The sequence below is a fragment of the Benincasa hispida genome, chromosome 6, assembly GCF_027475165.1.
Source record: "Benincasa hispida cultivar pf3 chromosome 6, pf3_genome.v1.1, whole genome shotgun sequence".
Lineage (NCBI taxonomy): Eukaryota > Viridiplantae > Streptophyta > Magnoliopsida > Cucurbitales > Cucurbitaceae > Benincasa > Benincasa hispida.
Window position 1 is genome coordinate 55,532,908 of NC_143483.1, and position 19,114 is coordinate 55,552,021.

The 19,114-nt window shown below is 35.4% G+C and overlaps 3 protein-coding genes across 5 annotated transcripts; 1 reads left to right on the plus strand and 2 right to left on the minus strand.

Moving 5' to 3' along the window:
• The first annotated feature begins 535 nt into the window (after positions 1 to 535).
• GUS3 (glucuronidase 3) lies at positions 536 to 4,645 on the plus strand. The gene is made up of 9 exons (XM_039035112.2): positions 536 to 1,173; positions 1,791 to 1,827; positions 2,450 to 2,633; positions 2,717 to 2,865; positions 3,068 to 3,298; positions 3,378 to 3,567; positions 3,653 to 3,778; positions 3,895 to 3,994; positions 4,144 to 4,645. Exons 1-9 carry the CDS (start codon positions 943 to 945, stop codon positions 4,513 to 4,515), a joined length of 1,620 nt encoding a protein of 539 aa, XP_038891040.1. The 5' UTR covers positions 536 to 942; the 3' UTR covers positions 4,516 to 4,645.
• Positions 4,638 to 10,527, minus strand: PHT4;5 (phosphate transporter 4;5). 3 transcript variants are annotated; one of them, XR_005482518.2, is made up of 15 exons: positions 9,895 to 10,452; positions 9,612 to 9,757; positions 8,749 to 8,848; positions 8,493 to 8,545; positions 8,064 to 8,138; positions 7,697 to 7,777; positions 7,072 to 7,130; positions 6,875 to 6,963; positions 6,016 to 6,131; positions 5,889 to 5,925; positions 5,577 to 5,755; positions 5,431 to 5,499; positions 5,266 to 5,318; positions 5,108 to 5,194; positions 4,638 to 5,006 (listed from the first exon to the last, which is right to left on the minus strand). XR_005482518.2 is itself a non-coding variant. In XM_039035111.2 (15 exons), exons 1-15 carry the CDS (start codon positions 10,279 to 10,281, stop codon positions 4,905 to 4,907), a joined length of 1,623 nt encoding a protein of 540 aa, XP_038891039.1. In that variant the 5' UTR covers positions 10,282 to 10,527; the 3' UTR covers positions 4,638 to 4,904. The 3 variants fall into 3 exon arrangements, 1 of the variants encoding a protein (XP_038891039.1); XR_005482519.2 differs by having other exon boundaries at positions 5,573 to 5,755; XM_039035111.2 differs by having other exon boundaries at positions 5,431 to 5,572; positions 5,660 to 5,755; positions 9,895 to 10,527.
• Positions 10,528 to 11,947: 1,420 nt separating this feature from the next.
• On the minus strand, positions 11,948 to 16,208 carry LOC120080457 (arogenate dehydrogenase). Its single transcript, XM_039035110.2, has 3 exons — positions 14,942 to 16,208; positions 13,237 to 14,227; positions 11,948 to 12,383 (listed from the first exon to the last, which is right to left on the minus strand). Exons 1-2 carry the CDS (start codon positions 16,030 to 16,032, stop codon positions 13,282 to 13,284), a joined length of 2,037 nt encoding a protein of 678 aa, XP_038891038.1. The 5' UTR covers positions 16,033 to 16,208; the 3' UTR covers positions 11,948 to 12,383; positions 13,237 to 13,281.
• Positions 16,209 to 19,114: the final 2,906 nt, after the last annotated feature.

Genomic DNA, 19,114 nt, shown 5'->3' on the forward strand with positions numbered 1-19,114 from the left:
AGTTCATGGGTTCAACTAATATAACCCAAACCAACCCGAACCAACCCGAATTTATTATTAACTTTAATATATATATTTTTATTACTTATTAACACAATTATTTATACATATATTAATTTTAATTTTATTTAATTCCAATATTTTTTAAATAATTTACTCTTCAACAACTCTTAAAAATAATTTCTTTACACTTTAGAAAGAAAATTTTCACTTTGAAATTGAGTTGTTAATCTTAATTTAATATATGAAAATAATTAAATTAAATTTTTGCATATTTACGTTTTGCTTCTTTTTAGAACAAAATTTTAAATAAATAAGCCGATTAACCCGAATCAACCCCAACACAAATATTTCATGGTTGGGTTGGGTTAGATTCATTTTTTTAATAAGGGTTATTTGGGTTGAAGAAATTTACAACCCAAACAAATTGGATCTAAGAAGTCTTTCAACCTAACCCATGAACACTACTAATCATAACCACTCGATACAAATTTGAGATATTTATCTTCAAAAATCTTGATATTTATATAAATTTGAGATACTTTTATCGTTTCTCTTTCATACATACAACACTCAATAATTTCTCCATCAACACCTCCCCCAGGAGAGGAAAAAAAAGGAAAAAACAGAAGAAAGGTTCCTTTAGCGCCATTTCTTTAATGCAGATCCGACATCGAAATTGTTAAATGGTCCATTCATTAGCATCATTTTAACCTACATTTTCATTTCTTAATTTCCAAGACTTGTATTGTATAGTATATATATATATAAACATTTCAAGTAGTTCTTTTCATCAATCACTCTATATTCATATTCTTCCTTTCTTTACACTCTGTCTTCTTCTTCCCTTTTATTAATGGCTAGCAGCTCTGAAATCGCCTGAAGTTTCATGGCTTCTTTTTCTGTCGTTTGATCTTTCCCCATTTGAAGAAGTTTTTAGAAATGGGTTTTCGTGTTTGGCTTCTGGGGTTTTGTTTTTGGGTCTGTTTCTTCTTTCTCTCTTCCGGTTCAGTGAACTCAGAAGGGTTTTTGAGAGGAAGGGTTCTGATTGACGGCAAATCCGCCATTGGAGGTATTGATGAAGATTTTGTTTGTGCTACGCTCGATTGGTGGCCTCCTGAGAAATGCGATTACGGCACTTGCAGTTGGGGCCAAGCTTCTCTGTTGAATCTAGTAATTTTTTTTTCCTTATTTCTTTCAGATTTCCGATGATTTTCAAACTCATTTATGGCGACTTACTTTTGTTATGAATGATGAGATAGTATTCATAGATTTTGGCATCTGGGTTTTATTATTTGATCTTCTTCTTTAAGTTTCCTTTATGGATTTTTTTTTTTTTTTTTTTTTTTTTTTTTTTGTATTTATTGCTTAAGAAAAGTGAGAATCCTTTCATCCTTACGTACAGTCTCGTTTCTCGTTGCTTAATTATGTATTTCAATTATTTAGATTTGTTTGAAAGTGGATAATAAAACAAAGAAAACTTGGAAGTAACAAAACAAAGAAGATTGGAAGGTTAAATGGATTTCCAAATCCTCCTCAATTATGAATTTTAGTTACTTGGGTCTTTTTGAAAGTGGACGACAAAACAAAGAAACTCAAAAGATTAATTGGATTTGAGATTTGGAAGTATGTTTACAATTATTTAATGTCTTTTATACTAGGTTCTATTGACTAAAGAATAATAATTCTTATGAGGTGACCTCTACTATTAAATATGCTTTCCTATAATCTGTCTAGTGCTATACTACCTGAAATATTTAAATTCGTTCTTATTTTATTTTGAATTGCAGGACCTGGGCAACAACATTCTATTAAATGCAGTCAAAGGTTTGAATTCCTCTAGCTCCTTGACTATTTGGCTCACAGTTTTAATGAATCTAGCTTTATAAAGAAGTTAGAAAGTCTTTATGAACTATAAAAAATGAACTATAAAACTCTAGGCTAATACTATCCCGTTGATTTGTACCTTCATAATTTGTGGTAGCTAATATTTAATATTCAATATGAAACACCGGTTTCATAGGTTCAACTCAGGTATCTTATGGGATTAGTGAATCTATAATTTGGTATAAGCAAAACCTCAAACCAAACATGAGTCATACATTAAACCTCGAGTAGTGCAATATTTAGAGAGGAGGAACAATGGAGTGTTTGGAGGAACAAGGGAGTGTTTGGAGATGTAGAACGAGACCTTAGTGAGGTTTGGTCCTCTATGAGATTTCATGTCTTTTATAGAGTTTCGATTTCGAAGATGTCTTCTTTTTCTTTTTTGGGAATTAGGCAACATTGTACTTAGCTGGATGCTGGAACCTCTCTAGTGGGATTTTTGTATATATTTTTTTTGTATGCACTTATGTTCTTACATTTTTTTTAGTCGTTCGTCTCCTAAGTCTTCTCTATATATTTGAATGCAAAAATGAAAGCTAATACCTCTTCATGAATGGTGCAGAATTTAAACCCCTAAAGATTAGATTGGGTGGTAGTTTGCAAGATAAGATCATATATGATACTGAAGATCACCAGCAGCCATGCATTTCTTTTTCAAGAAACGCCTCAGAGTTATTTGGCTTCAGTCAAGGCTGTTTGCCTACTAACAGATGGGACCAACTAAATGACTTCTTCAAGAAAGGAGGGTAATGAAAATCTCATCCCATTTTTTGCACATGAAATAACATTTCTCAAGAGTTGAATGCTAAAGTTTTGTGATCTTATTCAGTACTAAGATTATCTTCGGATTAAATGCTCTCAATGGACGACAAATTGCAGCAGATGGGTCTGCTGTAGGAGCTTGGAATTGCTCGAACGCTGAAATGTTAATACGTTATACTGTCAAAAAGAACTACACCATCCATGGTTGGGAGCTTGGTAAGAATTGCTAATTGTTTTCTTTACACAAAAAATTCAAAACCGGAGACCGAGAAGTGATATTTGTCATTCTTCGTCGATGAGTTTTGGAGAGTAGTTGTTCTTGTTAGTTCACCTCAAATGACCTTGTCTCTCATATTTGAGAGTGGAGAAGGATTCTTCTGTTCTAATGTATGATTGATTTCCATTTTCTTATGCTCAGGGAACGAATTGAGTGGAAATGGAGTTGGAACAAGAATTTCAGCAGAACAGTATGCTTCTGATACAATTGCTCTTCAGAACATGGTCCAAAGTATCTACAAGGGTATCGAACCGAAACCGTTAATCATAGCACCTGGAGGATTCTTTGATGAAAATTGGTTCAAAGAATTCATTGGCAAAACTACCCAATCGCTAGACGTTGTCACACACCATATATACAATCTAGGACCAGGTATCATTCATTGGCCAAGTAATACTCTAATGAATTTTCGAAAAATGGGTAGGCACTGAAGCTTTTTTCTTATTAACAGGAGTTGATGAGCATCTTCTCGAAAGGATTCTTGACCCGTCCTATCTCGATGGCATGGTCAATACGTTTAACAAGCTCCATGAGATCCTTGAAGACTCTCCAACTTCAGCTAAAGCATGGGTTGGGGAAGCAGGAGGCGCTTACAACAGTGGGCATAATCTGGTTACAAATGCATTTGTCTTTAGTTTCTGGTAATTTAGACTCTAGAAAACATTCATGTAAATTTCTTTCAAGACCTTTATAAACAACACTCTTTTATGTGTGTACATTATCCAGGTACTTGGACCAGCTCGGTATGGCGGCCACTTTCGATACAAAAACATACTGCAGGCAGACATTGATTGGTGGAAACTATGGTTTACTGAACACGACAACCTTTGAACCAAATCCAGACTATTACAGGTGAAAGAAAGATTAAGCCAATATTTCTGACCTTAAACTCTTCATTCCTTCCCATTACTATTGGACAATTATCTAACAATCAGCTTGCTCGTTTCTTGTTTCTTTCTTCATTTCAGTGCACTCCTATGGCATCGCTTGATGGGAAGGAATGTTCTGTCCACAAGCTTTAACGGGACAAAAAAAATACGAGCCTATGCACATTGTTCTAAACAATCCGTAAGTGGCAGTATATACCATGATAACCTTAAATTTGGTTTTTCTCCCTATTGCTTAAGTCAATGAAATAAACAACTGGGAGCTAAAACTAGAAAATGAAGAAATGCCACTAGTTTCTCAACTCTGATTTAACTCTCAATCTTTTACAGAAAGGAATCACATTACTATTGCTCAACCTAGATGGTGACACAACAGTTCATGCTGGAATTGCATTCAATAAAACCGGAGGGTTGCACCATAAACACAGATCCTATAAGCATAAATCAAAGGTTGTTCGGATACCTAGACCTCATGGTCTCGAAGGCGAAGCCTTCAGAGAGGAATATCATATAACAGCAAGGGATGGAAACCTGCATAGTCAAACTGTGCTGCTAAATGGAAAGATTTTGTCTGTAAATTCATCAGGGAACATACCTTCATTGGAACCTCAGCATGTAAATTCATCTGAACCAATAATGGTGGCTCCCTTTTCAATTGTATTCATTCACATACCAAATATTGTTCTCCCTGCATGCAGATAGGATAGGTAGCAATGTATGGAACTGAAAATCAGTTCCAGATTGGTTGTTTTCCAATAAGAGAACAATTGTAATATTTGATTCATATTTTTCAAGGTGAAAAAAATGTAGAGCAAGAGTCTCTCTGGATCAACATTGACCACGGAAAATCAATCCATAGCCGTAGATAGCACTATAGGCAGAAGATACAAATTTTACAGAACATATGCAACTTTGGCAGGATCACTCTGACTAACAATAAGAAGACAAAATCTTTACATGATCAGTAATAATGCTTCTTTGTGGGGAATCATACATGTATTCACTACAGATATACAACTGAAGAACCTGATATGAAATGCAGTTGATGGCTTGTATTGGAGTTCTCCTCAGCACATTCGTGTAATCTAACACTATTCATTCTTCGAAAAGTTTTTAGGTTTACTGCTAGCGAAGACCAACCAAACAATTGTCCCGGTCAAGTAGAAGAAGATTGATGGGGCAAACAATGAGATCTACACATAGCAAACAGGAAATGTTGAAGATAAGAAATAAGTCAGAGGATATGAATGAAATATATCAAATGTTAAAGAAAAAGAGGAAGTTGTTAACTTACACTCCAAGAATGGGTTGAATCAAGAAGAAAGCCAGTGAGTGCAACTCCAACGATACCGGGTATTGCTCCAACGGTATTCGTAATGCCCTGAGGAGAATTGTTAAGGCATGAAATTTAGGAATGTTGATATGAACCGGAATATTATAGAGCTTACATACCAAAAGGACACTTGCATATTCAGGTGACATATCTTGATGAGTACAGTAGAGTCCTGCAGAAAACAGATAATGATCTTGGTACTTTATGGGAAATAGGAAACTTTGATCCAATAACTCTGAAAAATATTATTTCAAGGATAAAAGTATCTTTGATGTAGATTGTACCTGATAATGCAAAACTAGAGAGGGCCAAACCACTGGTTAGAATTCCTACTACCTCCCAAGGTGGCAATCCTAAATCAACAGAGGACAAAGTCATGCAAACTGCTGGAGACACAAAGGCAATTGTTTGGCAAATCTTTCTTACCTACATAGAGGAAAACAGAAGAGGATCAAACAAATTATGAATGGAATGCTTCTTGAAAAGAAAATTTTGGAGTTCGTCTTTCCATACTGCTGTGGTATCGACACCATTGGAAATTAAGTTGTCAGCTAACTGCGATGCAACACTTGTCACGAAGATTGAAGCCAGGGGTGGCAGGATGGATACCTGAATTGAATAATTTCTAGGAGTCGTAAGAAAGTTAAATCATCATGCAACATGGTTGCAATCAGGTAATAAAATAATGATATGAATATGAACCAAAAAAAAAAAAAAGGAGAATAGAAAGAGAGCGAGGTACCCAAGCTGCTTCAGTCAAATTAAGGTTCAACTCCTCGCTGCATAAGAATGTGGATGAAATCCAAATTCAGTTTACCATTTGAACACAAAGCAAGGAAGATGATGAGGAAACAAAAAACTGAAAGTACCTAAAATAAGTAGGAAGCCAAGAGAGACAAGTGTAGTGACCCCAACTCCCACAGAAATGAGTATATATCATTGCCCATACTGGTGGATACTCCAAAAATCCCCTCCATGGTACTTCCTAACAATTCAAAAAAATTATTAAAAAAAGAAAGATGATTAATAAAAACATATTTAAACCTTTTTCCATATACAACACAAAAAGAAATTTGAAACTAGTTCTTTTTTATGTCATGGCATCGATATTAATATCAATATGTTAACGAAAATACTAAAAAATAGGATTAGTGTTACAAGATTTACCATAAACTTGAAAAAGTATTGTAATTTACCTTCAAATAAATTTTTATTCGCAGAATCAAAAATAGAAAATATTTTTGTATATTCAATACATTATAAATTATATATCTAGCATAAAATTGATATGGTTGGACGAGAAACAATGTTTTGAATTCATCAACTACAAGAGTGGAGATTAGATCATCTTAGGATAGTAATTGGTATCTTATTCACTAAGTTATGTTTAGGTTGCCTTCTTGGAAGAATGCAATATTAGAGATGTTTGTTTCAAAAAATTGTGAATTTTGACAGAATTATTCGATAATCTATTCGTGCCAAGTCAAACTTGATTAATACAAAACTTGGCTTTTAATGAACTTGTTTAAGGTAAAAATTGACTTTTTCCTTTTTTAAGGATCAATTGAACCTAAATTAAGTTGATTTGAGAGCAAAAACAATATCAAACTCTTTTTTAAAAAAATGTGAACTCACTGGGAGAAATAATTATTTTGTTTAGAACATTTAGTTAATTAAATTTAAAATAGTAATGACTAACTTGGCTTCAAATCAGACACACATAGATACCTTGAGTGCAGCAGGTAGTTGTTGGAGTTTGAAGGGTTTTGTTGATTTCTTTGTGGGGAACCCGGACTCAGACTCGGATTCGGATACAGCTACGGCAGAAAGAATAAAATAAAGTAAATGCTTACACCTAACACTATTATTATTGTTAATCATTCAAATTTCAAACCCATATTTTCTTTTAATGTCTGAAGGCAAACCTGAAATGGATTTAAGGGGTACTGACGGTTGCCCATCCAGAAACTGAAATCCTGCAAACCTTCAACCACAAAGCCTTTAACCATTACTGCATCCAATTCATATTCATTCAATTTTGAATGTTCAATTATAATTCTTCCTCAAAGTAGGTGTTCTAGTTCTACTATTAGACCCACAAACCCAAAACTAAAATGAATAAGAAAAAAGAAAAGGAAAAAAAGAAATGGTGAGGATTAAAAGCCTGTTTGGATTGACTTTCTAAGTACTTGAAAATATATTTTAAAGCACTTGAAAGTGAATCCAAGAAAGGATCTAAAACTCATTTTCAAAAATCAAACCAAGTATAAACCCAAAGATTGATGGTTTGGTCCTCCACACTTGCAATTGTTGACTTTCATCTAGTTTTTAAAGAATAACTATTTTGTTTCCACTTGCATATTTAGGAAACCAGCCATCATTAATCAGTTTTTCAATAACCAGAAACAACCAAATTATCCCTAGAGAACAGATCTCAAATAAATCCCCGAAAATTACTTCTCTATTACTTGCACAAAAGAATTACAAGTTAATCCTAACAATTTAATGTATGAATAACAAGAAAAGACAGTAACAGGTGAAGCAACTTACCAAGCTATCCCCAGAAAGCCAAAAATGTAGAACACAGATTCCCAACCAAAATTTTGGATGAGAGAAGGAGCCAAAAGAAGTCTGCCAAAAAAAATATATATATATGACTACAAAGGCAGTCCAAGAAATTAGATTCATCAACCATACTCCGGAGTTACATCAGCTGCAAAAATTCAAAATCCTAATATTCTGTCCAAAGAACTAACAGGAGGGGAAACAATTTTCATGAACCTGTGTTTTCAATATATTTAGATTTCAAATATCAGCCTTTTGGATTGAGTTATCCAAATTTCATTCAGAAACAGACTAACGGAGCACATGTTGTTAGATCCCTTTTATCCCGTAACTCACATTCAACAGAACATACCCAGAAACGCTTCCTACACTCAGCCCACCAAAAACAAATGCGACTGCCCGTGAGCGTTCCTGTAGAGGAATTGACCTGCATGCACCAATCAAAATGTCAAATCCGTTCAATGTAAAGTTTTCATTGATGATATTGTAAACTTATAACCGCTTTTATGTCCCTAAGATACATATACTGTAATTCATGTTTTTGAGGCTTTTAAGGATTAAACTAGTTAAAATGAAATTTATAACGAATTCTGTTCATCCATAAAATGAAATTTATGAAAGATAGTAGAGAAACATGGTAATATTACCTTAGTTAAATCGAATAATGAGCTAGATGAAGAATATTCTTTTAAAGGAAAAAAAAGTTTAGAATAATTTGAGATAAATGTGATGAAAATATGTCCAAAAAATGACCATTTATGATAATGCAAGTTAAACCTGCCTTGCAATAAGGTCAGTTGCAGCTGATGGTGAAACCCCTTCTCCGATGCCAACCTATATGCAGTGAAGAATAGTAATTGTAAGGTTGATAACCCATCAAATTTGAAGAATGAAGGGTGCAAATGATGTTCAAGCAAACAGAATAAGCAAGTAGATCAACCTGCCACAAGAAATTACAAACTTCAAGGCCATGGCCAAAGATAAAACAGAGAGAAACCATAGGAAGTGGTTATACTTTTACAAGTAGCATCACTCACCAAAATTCTGGAAAAAATCAACCCAGGCATATATCCAGCAAGAAATGGAACAAGCGCGGTAGCTAGCGACCATGTCAGTACTCCGATCTCCAAAACTTTTCTAATTAAAAAAGATCACAAAGTGCTAAGAAGTATGACTCTTTCCATCAGCTTATTGTGTGATATACAGAAATTTAAAGAATGCATATAGCATTCCAGTTGAGGCTACTAATAAATGATAATGAATGGCAGTGAATGGTGCTGAAGCTGCTGCTTTTCTAGAAATGGTAAAGATTAAGATTACCATTGACATTACTGGCAGTACAAATGTGGCATTCCATAGTTCAAGCATGACAAGAATTAAAGCATACTTGCCACTCGAGATAACCAGGGAGAAACAAGAACATCAAGTGGCCTTTGACAAATACCAGCCCGATTTTAAGATTCAAGGTAAACATTAAGGACCCATTTTATTTTTCTTCTTAAAAATTATGCTTGTTTACTGACATTTTTTCTTCTTTTTCAAATTTTCTTTCAGAATCGTTTTAAAACCATAATTTTAATAAGTGAAAAACCTTAAAATGCTAGAATTAGCTAACCACAGAATTAACTTTCAAAAATATAAAACGAAAGAACAAAATCATTATCAAAAGTGTTAAGGAACAAGGCATCTCAAACAAAAGCTTCAAAGTTTCTCTCTCAGAATCTTTTTAGGAAACCCAATAAACTGTGCTATTCAATGGTTTTGTGAGGCAGAAAGTTCTTGAAGCAATTGTTTTAACTATCGCTTCAGCCAAGGAATTCATTGATCAAAAAATAACCAATAAATAAAGGGTTCGCTAAAGAAACAATAAACCTGTTAACAGTGGTACTTAAATACTGACCTCCCACCAAATATCTTGGCAAGCCACCCACCAGGCAACTGGCTCAAAGCATAACCCCAAAAGAAAGATGACTGAACCAATCCAGCCACAGAAGAATTCCACCCAAATTGATGCGACATTGGAATTATAGCAACACTTAAATTCACCTGGCAACAATCACAACAACAAACTCAACTAAATCCCACAAAAACACCTAAAAACATGACGACCCACGGCGAAAATTCGAACCCATCAACATTTTATTCAATCAAATTCAAAAGTCACAAAAAACAGAGGAACAAACCTTATCCATGTTGCAAATAACGAACGCAAGCGCCGTAGTACCAATCAATTTATATCTATCAGGAACATTCCTCCACGGCGGCCAATTCGAATCAAACCCCACTTCATCAATCCCATTTCCAGAGCTCAAATCGTTTTCAGATTTCGAAATAGACCTAGTTCGCTCCGATGCATCGACTCGCAAGCCAGAAAGAACAGGGGGAATTTCTTCATTGCCTTTGACATTTTCTTTCTCCTTGATGCTACAACAAACACGGAGGCTTAATCGAAGGAGATGGGATTGAGAAATCAAGCGAGTGGGTGAAACTGAGTGGAAAATTGAACTGCGGGGGTTAGTGGGGTGAGGGAGAAAAGGGCTATTATGGGGTCGAGTTGAGAATTTCGCCATTGGGGTTTTGAGTTATGGGGAGAAAAGTGAGGGGTGAAGTGGGTTTTCTCTTTTCTTTCCTTTTTAGCGGGAAGATGAAGAAGGAAAGACGTGGAATGAAGGTGCGGCCATGGTTGGGAGTTGGGAAGAAAGTTGGCGTGGCCACGGAAGTCTGCAGATTGTGAGGCTCCCATGCATTTAGAACCACCGGAATGCCACGCTCTCTATTAAGGGACCCATCTTTCTCATAAAACTGCGCACTTTTTTCTGAAAAAAAAATAATAATAATACAACGAGAATGAAAGATCGATTCTTCGACTTCAATTGACTAGGTTATTGAACTTTTAAGTTGGTATTTGTTTGATCTTTAAAATTTAAACATTGTTTAATAAATTTTTAATTTTCAATTTTATGTCTATTGTTTCATAGATTCTTGAATTTGTTTTTTTTTTACCTATATTCCATTTTTTTTCAATATATATATTCGAAATTTAAAAGATTAATTAATCTATTAATATAAAATTAAAGGTTATGTTTAATAGAGCTATCTAAACGTTATCTTCATTACTATTAAAAAAAAAGGTCCGGTATATGGATGACTCAAAATTGGGGAGAAAATGAAATTTGTCCGACCTTTTGAAGTTGGCTTTTTTTTTTACCCTTTGCTTTGAGTGAAATTACCAACATAAGCCCTCATGCATATAGTTTAGCCTTTCGCTCTTGCTTTCCTCACTTTCTCAACCTCCTATTTCTCTTGATTTACTCTTTCTCGCTCTCTTGCTGTGTTGCTCTCACCCTCTCTTTTTGCTTTTCTCTCTCACTCACTCTTGATCTCTTTTGACATTCCAAGCAACGTTCTGATGACAAAAAATATGTTTCAATGGTTGGCAATAGATAAAGAAAGGAAAAATGGATAATGATCGATGCAAATGAAGGAAGGAAAATTGGGAAGAAGAGAAAAAGGGAAAAAAAAACTAAAACTAAGAATAGTTTTGTAACTTTGGCTCGTGATGATGTAAGTAGAGGACAAAATTTTTAAGTTTAAAAAAGCGGGTTTTGGATTTGAAAATAGGTATTGTAATCCATTATCTCAAACTCTTGAAGGTGTTGAACTTTTTTTATTCCATTTTAGTGCTTAACTTTTAAATAATAACAATTTGGTTTATTCTCTCACTTGCTTTTGACAAATGGATTATGTAAGTTGCATTGATGTATAAGAATATATTTGATCTAAAAAGTTTAGAAAAGTTTTTAAAATATTTAAAAAATCATTTCAAAAGACTTAGTATGCATATCAAGGGAATGAGTATCAAGTGGCAAAGTACCATTTAAGGACTAAAATAGATGCTTTTCTTCTATTAAGAATAAAATACACACTTTAAACCTATATGGAACAAAATTAATGTTTACAAAGTTTAAAATTTTATTTTTTTTTAAAAAAAAAAGATTAAAATTTGAGCAAACACAATGAACTTGAGCCAATTCTTGATTTATTTATATTTAGTTTAGTCATTAATAATGGTGTTAATTTTTTTCATTAACATTCACTACTTGAAAATAGATTTCACATTCTTTATCTGATGTCAGAAAATTATTAAATTCAATCTAACCCAACAAAGATGCTAATTTATACATTTACCTTTTATGTATGCCAGAAACCTTTTATGATTGTGATCCAAAGAAGAAATTATCACAAACAAAAATTATGGTATAAATTGCTTGATACAAAATGAATTTATATTTTAATGAGGACCATAAGGAGGAAGAAAGAACCCAAAATCTCCCAATTCAAATCCAGAATCCACTCCTACTAATACTTTTAATTCATCTTGTTCCATATCCTATCAAAGCCTAAGCTAGTTTTCCTAAAAGTCCCCAAATTGCACCTAAATTTTACTCACCATAGTCCCAGCAGCAGCTTCATATCAATTCAAATCAGTAGTCGAATTTTGGGTGCATCCTGGAAACAATATCTTTGTTCGAGAATCGACTGGAACGAGGATGAGAATGTAGTAGTACTGCCATGGAGTTGTAGGGGGGGTCCAATTGCCACCAATCTCACCTTTGACATGGTTGATTTAGAAGACAACATTCGTTTGCACAAGCGTACACGACCAGCATACCTAAAACGAGCAAAAATATATATATAGTGGTTGAAAGATGCTTCTAAGAACTTACAGAAAACTCAAACAAAACTAAGCAGAAAAAGAAACGAGTGCATGAAATGAAGTTAATATCAGACAAAACTAAGCAGAAGGCATTCTTAATATGACATTGCATTCAACAACAGAAAGTTAAAGTGAAAATGGAGAAAATGGTGGCTTTTTATCATGCAAGAGAAGGAAGATTATTGAACAAAGGAAGATGTTTTTATCAAGATAGAAGATGTGTAGCCACAAACTCAAATATTAGAAATGACATGGAAAGTGAAAAATAGAACTTGGATTCATAACAAAACAGAAAAAGAATAAAAACTTTTTGCAGACACATTGGCATAGTGACCAATGAGAGGAAGCACACACAAGGAAACACTGACACGTGCCTACACATCTCCGTGTTTGATATGCTAAGAAACGTGTCGGCAATATTAAATAAAAAAAAGAAAAAAAATCTAATTTTGGACAAGACGTGGAAAGAATTTAACCTAGGAAATAAAATAGAGATTATCTTTTAGACTCTAATCCTTATACATTGGTCATCCCTAACTAAATCCGTCTATAGCTTTCAACTATTCAAATTTCAGTTAACTTTGTATACTTTTTTGAAGTATAAACTTTTTATGCTAAATTTATGTTGTTTTTTCTGTAACGAAGAAATAACAATATCAATACATGAACATCTTAAAAATCAACATATTGTGTCTGTGCCTGAGCTTCTTAGGGCACAGATAACAAATGCAGTTATGATAAATAACCAAGTAAATATGGTGAAAAAATAATAATAAAGAACAAGGAAAATATAAGTGCTACTACTTACAAGTAAGAAGTGAAAGTGAAAGTGAAAGATGACTCCTAATGAAGATCAACGAGAATCAGGTAAGGGTAAAAGAGCAGTGCCGTTTTGATTTGGCTTCATCACGGGATCTTCTTGTGCATCTATGTTGCCTTGCGTATTCTCGAAAAGTTGCTTCCGGAGAACACCGTGCAAACGCCCAAAGAGCTGCTTCTTCAATGCTTCAAAAGCCAGGTCCAACCTCTCAAGTTGCTCCATGGCATTTGCGTTGTACATAAACAGACCATAGTAAAGATCAAAGCTATCTCCAGCAGTATTTGCCACCAAGTCCAACAAGGTTTTATAACCTTGGGTATTAGCTGGTGTAGAGCTCAAACTCAACTTTTCTAAAATCCTCCCCATTGTATGAGTAATGAACTGTGACCCTGCAGCATGCCGGTCGTGATCATAGCATGACATTTCCACCATTCGACACCCTTCACTTGAAAAGATATCGAGAAAGCAATTGCAACGGCATGCTCTTGATTCCTCATTTCCTACTCGGACCTTATCATAAACAAAGGAAAGATCGTTCCATCCATTCTTACCACTCTCTGGCCCAAACATGGGATGGGTGCAGAGGATGTCAAACTCTGGGGGTAAAATTTGAAGAAACAAATTTCTTGGAAATTCTTTTACTGAAAGTACATCAACAAACAAAGTATTTCTCTTCAATCTCTGAAAAGGTAACGATCTGAGAACTTTCTCTGTTGAAAGAATGGAGGTGCAGAGAAGAACTACGTCTGGATGTTCTTCACATATATCATCTGCATCAGAAAAGTAAGAAATGCCCAACTCCTTAGCCACATTTGAGTAGTCGGACCTCGAGCAGGCTAAAACAGTGTGACCCTGTTTTACCATTGTTTTGGCAAGAAATTGACCGAAGTTACCAAATCCGATAATAGCAATTTTGAGCTTTGAGTTTTCCTCAGGTTTTGCAGGTTTGGAGTCGGAAGTTGGAGAAAATTCCTGAAACCTGAAAGAAATATATCGGGGCTTTTATTCTTCTGAAGCATGACTTACAAAGAACAGCACAAGTTGTTCTCTATTTACATCTCCTTATGAACAAATCACAATCCAACCAATCAGGAAACAAATATCACAAACAATTCAGGAACTTAATGAGGATAGAAACAATCAGGATCATCGAACTGTTTAACTAATATGAACATCTTTATAGAAAATAAATTTGTAACTCTCCCACCGACTCTCGATTGATCCTTTTCTTCATAATTGTTGAAAGAATATACAAGAGCAGACAAAAAAACAAGCTCCACAAAAGGAAACCCAAAAACTACAAGAGATTCCAATCCAACAAAATCAAGCAGATATCATAATTACAACTTAAGCCCACTAGATGCATTAAACCTCGTACCTCCCAAACCTACCTGCTGTCGATTTCTCTAAAAATCCTATTGTTTCTCTCTAGCCAAACTCCCAGTCCTCCCAAAATAGCAAAGAAACTAGCGTGTCACAGAAATTCGCCCTTTTCCTAGAAGTGTGAGCTCAAAAGTTTACACACCATTAGAATATAACCCAAACGCAGGCCCCAAAGCTTAATGTCAAAACTACACACTAAACTATGCAGAAACATACAACACCAAACACATCACAAGTTTTGGTTGAAGTTGAACCAAAGAACAAAAGCACACTCTAAACATCATTGAAATGAAAGGCTCGGGGACCTTGCCTGGTAGCCTCTGAATAGGTTGTCAGTGCAAGAGAAGCCCCATCTTGAGGAGGAATTTCAGGCCAAGTACGCAATTTCTCTGCACTTCCAAACAATTGCTTCCTCACAACATCATGCAACCGCCCAAAGAGCTGCTGCTTCAATGCTTCAAAAGCCAAATCCAACCTCTCCAGCATCTCTAATGCATTTTTATTATACATAAACAAACCATAATACAAATCAAAGCTATCTGCAGCAGTATTCTTCACTAAATTCAACAAAGTCTCATACCCTTTAGTATTAATCGGTGTAGACTCCAACATTAACATAGCCAAAACTCTCCCAACAGTATGTGTAATGAATTGCGATTCAGCCGCATATCTATCATGGTCCGCACAGCTCATCTCCACCATTCTGCAACCCTCTCTCTCAAAAATACTCAAAAATTTCTCACAACGCGAAACCCTAGATTCCTCCGACCCGATTCTAACCCTCTCGTAAACAAAAGAAAGTTCATTCCATCCATTCGCACCGCTTTCAGGTCCAAACATTGGGTGAGAACAAATTATATCAAAATCCCCAGGCAGTAACTCCAACATTAAGCTTTTCGGGAACTCCTTCACTGAAAGCACATCCACTATCAATGTATTCCTCTTCAATCTCTGCAATGGCAACGATCTAAGAACACACTCAGTCGAAATTATCGACGTACAGAGCAAAATCACTTCTGGGTGTTCTTCAGCAAGGTCATCCGGGTCGGAAAAAAACGAAACCCCGAGCTTACGAGCCGCATCGGAGTGGTTCGATCGGGAATGAGCCAAGACGGTGTGACCTTGACGGACAATAGTCTTGGCGAGAAATTGACCGAAGTTACCAAACCCAATGATAGCGATTTTCAACTTCTGGGAGTTGTGAAAACGGGAGGCGACTCTTGATTCATAATCGTAAGGCTGAGCGGCATCAATGGCTCGAACTCGAAGAAGGGGTTTGGGAAAAGAGTGAAAACAGGGGAGAACCGGAAAGGGTTTATGATTATAGAGAAGATGGCGAGAGAAAGAAGGTAGAGAAGGTACAGCAGGAGAGAGACGGCGGAGAGGAGACGGTGACAGCATTGGTGGCGAAATTGCTCCGGTCCGCGTCCGCCGTCGTGAGAGGTTGAGAGAAATGTTACAGGTTTTACAGGTTTTGTAGAAGACGTGCCGCCGCGTAGTATCAGATTTCTTTTTGTGGTTCGTTTTTTCCTTTAGTTTTCTTTAATGGCTCTTTCTATTTTTCTTTTTTTTCCCCCTCAAATTTCCATGGGAAACTATGGGTTAAAAGTTGACTTTGCATTTATATAATGCTAATATTTCATATGCGCTAGTAGAGGTGTACACAGATCGGATGGAATTAAATGTGTTTTTTGGAATAACTTAAAAGTTGGATTTACGAGAGAAATAGCAATTTTTAAAATTTCATTTAGAAAAATGACAAAAAAAAGTTCCAAAATTATAAAATAGCAAAATGAATTTAAATAATAGAAAATATAGTTAGTAAATGACCAAACTACCCTAAAAACAACTAAACTAAGTGTAAACGAGAATTTAAAGATACAATACTTCAAAAACAAACTCAGATACCACAAATGCACTGTATCTAAACATTCTAGAAGCGCAATAATTAAAAACCACCTCATATAGCCCTTAACACTTCTCGCGATCCTTGCGAGGAAAACCTACGACCAAGCAACAATGGTCGTTAGAAGCTTATGGATGTCCACAATGATGGACTTCCTCCAAGGTGAGAGTAGAGTTGATTATGTCAGTGAAGTTGTTGTTGGCAAGTGAGTATTTAAAAAAATTGTATGGCAAATGAGTATTTAAAGAAATTGCAACCTTTGGACGATGTGACTAGACAAAGAGAATCCGTCAAGGACAAGCTTAGAAACTCTATTACATTTAGGATTGTGTTTGACATAAATCCCAAAACATCATTGTTGAAAACAATGTTCAAAGCATAAACAAAGGTAAGAAACATAGGTGCAAGCGACAAAGGGCGGGGACCTGGCGGGAATGTTGGTCAGAAGCTACTTAAGACTGAAGGAAATTGGACATGAGGATTTCCATGAGCAGTAGAATGATCGTTTCAAATTCAATTCGTATATGAACATTAACAATTACAATCAAGAAACAGAAACATACAGACTATGCACAAACGAAATTACAACATGTTTTCTTAAAGATCAAGGGATAGAATTAACATACCTTTAAAGACTCATCTTCAATACCCTTGATCATGAACGTTCGTTCACAGCAAGACGAAAACCACGAACGCTCGAACACTTCGACCGCAACACAACATGACCAACAAAGAACTTGAACACTGCGATCTCCAAGATCAGAACATAGCGAACTCCACACGAAACCATGAACGGCTTCCAAAAACCTTGACTATGTCGAGTTGAGTACGACACCACCATAATGGCTACCTTCGTATTCTCGGTGTGAGAATCTAGAAGTGTGGGCTCTATGTGGACATGGTTAGAGGACGAGATCGGAGGAAGAGTAATCGTGTAAATGGTTGAGGAAGTAGGAGATGTCAAAGTCTATCGTATAAACAATGCCCAATCGTTTAACAAATGTTATGCGATTGTTTAGCAAAAGTTGCACGATCGTTTAGTTAATCGGCCAACTGAGTGACTATCGTATAGAAACATTCCATGATCGTCTAGTCTCTCTTCAGCTGTCATTTAGTGAATCCTATTCACTTGACAGCCACCGTGAGTAATTTTCGAGAATGGAAAATCTCAATACTACTAAATTTAGGAAAACATTTTTTCTTTTTATCTCACGATTACCATGAAACTATTAACAACCTCCCACTCCATTGGTTATTAGAGAAAAAAAGATAATTATCTAATAATTAATATTATTATAAATATATATGATAACCAACTTACCATAGTATATTTATAACCTATAGTTTTAATATTTCATCTCATGAAGCATATAAACCATAACTCCTTTTCTATTTTATAGTCCTTAATGTAAATCTTATTTACATTAATCCTCCACTTGATGCATCTCATACACTACCCTGATCATATCATATATAATCGAATTACATCTTTTCAATTTGAACATTTCAAACCAACATCAAGAACTGATTCTCAACTTGAATCCTACTAAGGGGACCTTATGGACCTGTAGCTCGAAGCTCCAACAGTACGTGAATAATTGACTAAACTCTTTAGTCACAGGATCCACCATTCGTTAACTGCCAGACACTCTACTAAAGACCGACAGTTGAACTCTCCTTACTATAGATATATTATGTGTCCATATCAACTAATCAACAATACGATAACCCTTCACAGATCGCTCGTAAGTATAGCTGGGCCAATAACCGTCATGTCCCTCTAGTTACATCTAACTCTTTAGGTACCACTAATCCCTCTAATGAACATAAGTCATAGTCCTACTATGACCGAGTCCTCTCTTCCAAAGAGAAGCTGTGGCCACTATGTTCAAGCCTCGGAATCAATCTCTCTACTTATCCCTGCTTTGGAAAAGAAGTGAATTCCATCTTGTGGATTGAGTTCCCGATTCCCAAATCAGACAAGTCCCCAAAAAGGTAGGCATGTTGAGTTAGCAATCTGGCCACTCTCACCCATACTAATCAAAGGACCGCCCTTAAAGGTAGGAGTTCCCAAAACACTCAAGATTGAGATCATGTCACCTATGGTCGTTTAGATGAGATGTAAGTCTCCAGTATCAACGACGTTATATACAGAGACGAATCATCTCGTGGTCTGGTCTTATACAAACTCTTTGTATGGGACACCTCCGCTCGCATGTCTCCACATAAATGGTTAGGATCTACCATTTGTAGTAGTTCATAATACTTGCAAACCTCTACAAAGTGGGTCGTATTTGTAATGTCACCAGCATCAGGAATCCCTCCTTAATCCTTATACTACAGACCTATTTAGGTTATCACTTAATGCATGATCCACTTGTATATCTCATATACATGCTTAAGTTTTCATACAATAACCATGAAGCTTTGTTTATTGGATATGAGTAAATACCAAATAAAATAATACTGTTGATTAGTTATATCCAATGGACACAACAATATATATGTAGTGCGAAGAGTGCAACTGTCGGTCTTTAATGGAGTGACCGACAGTTAACGGATGTTGGATAATTTAAT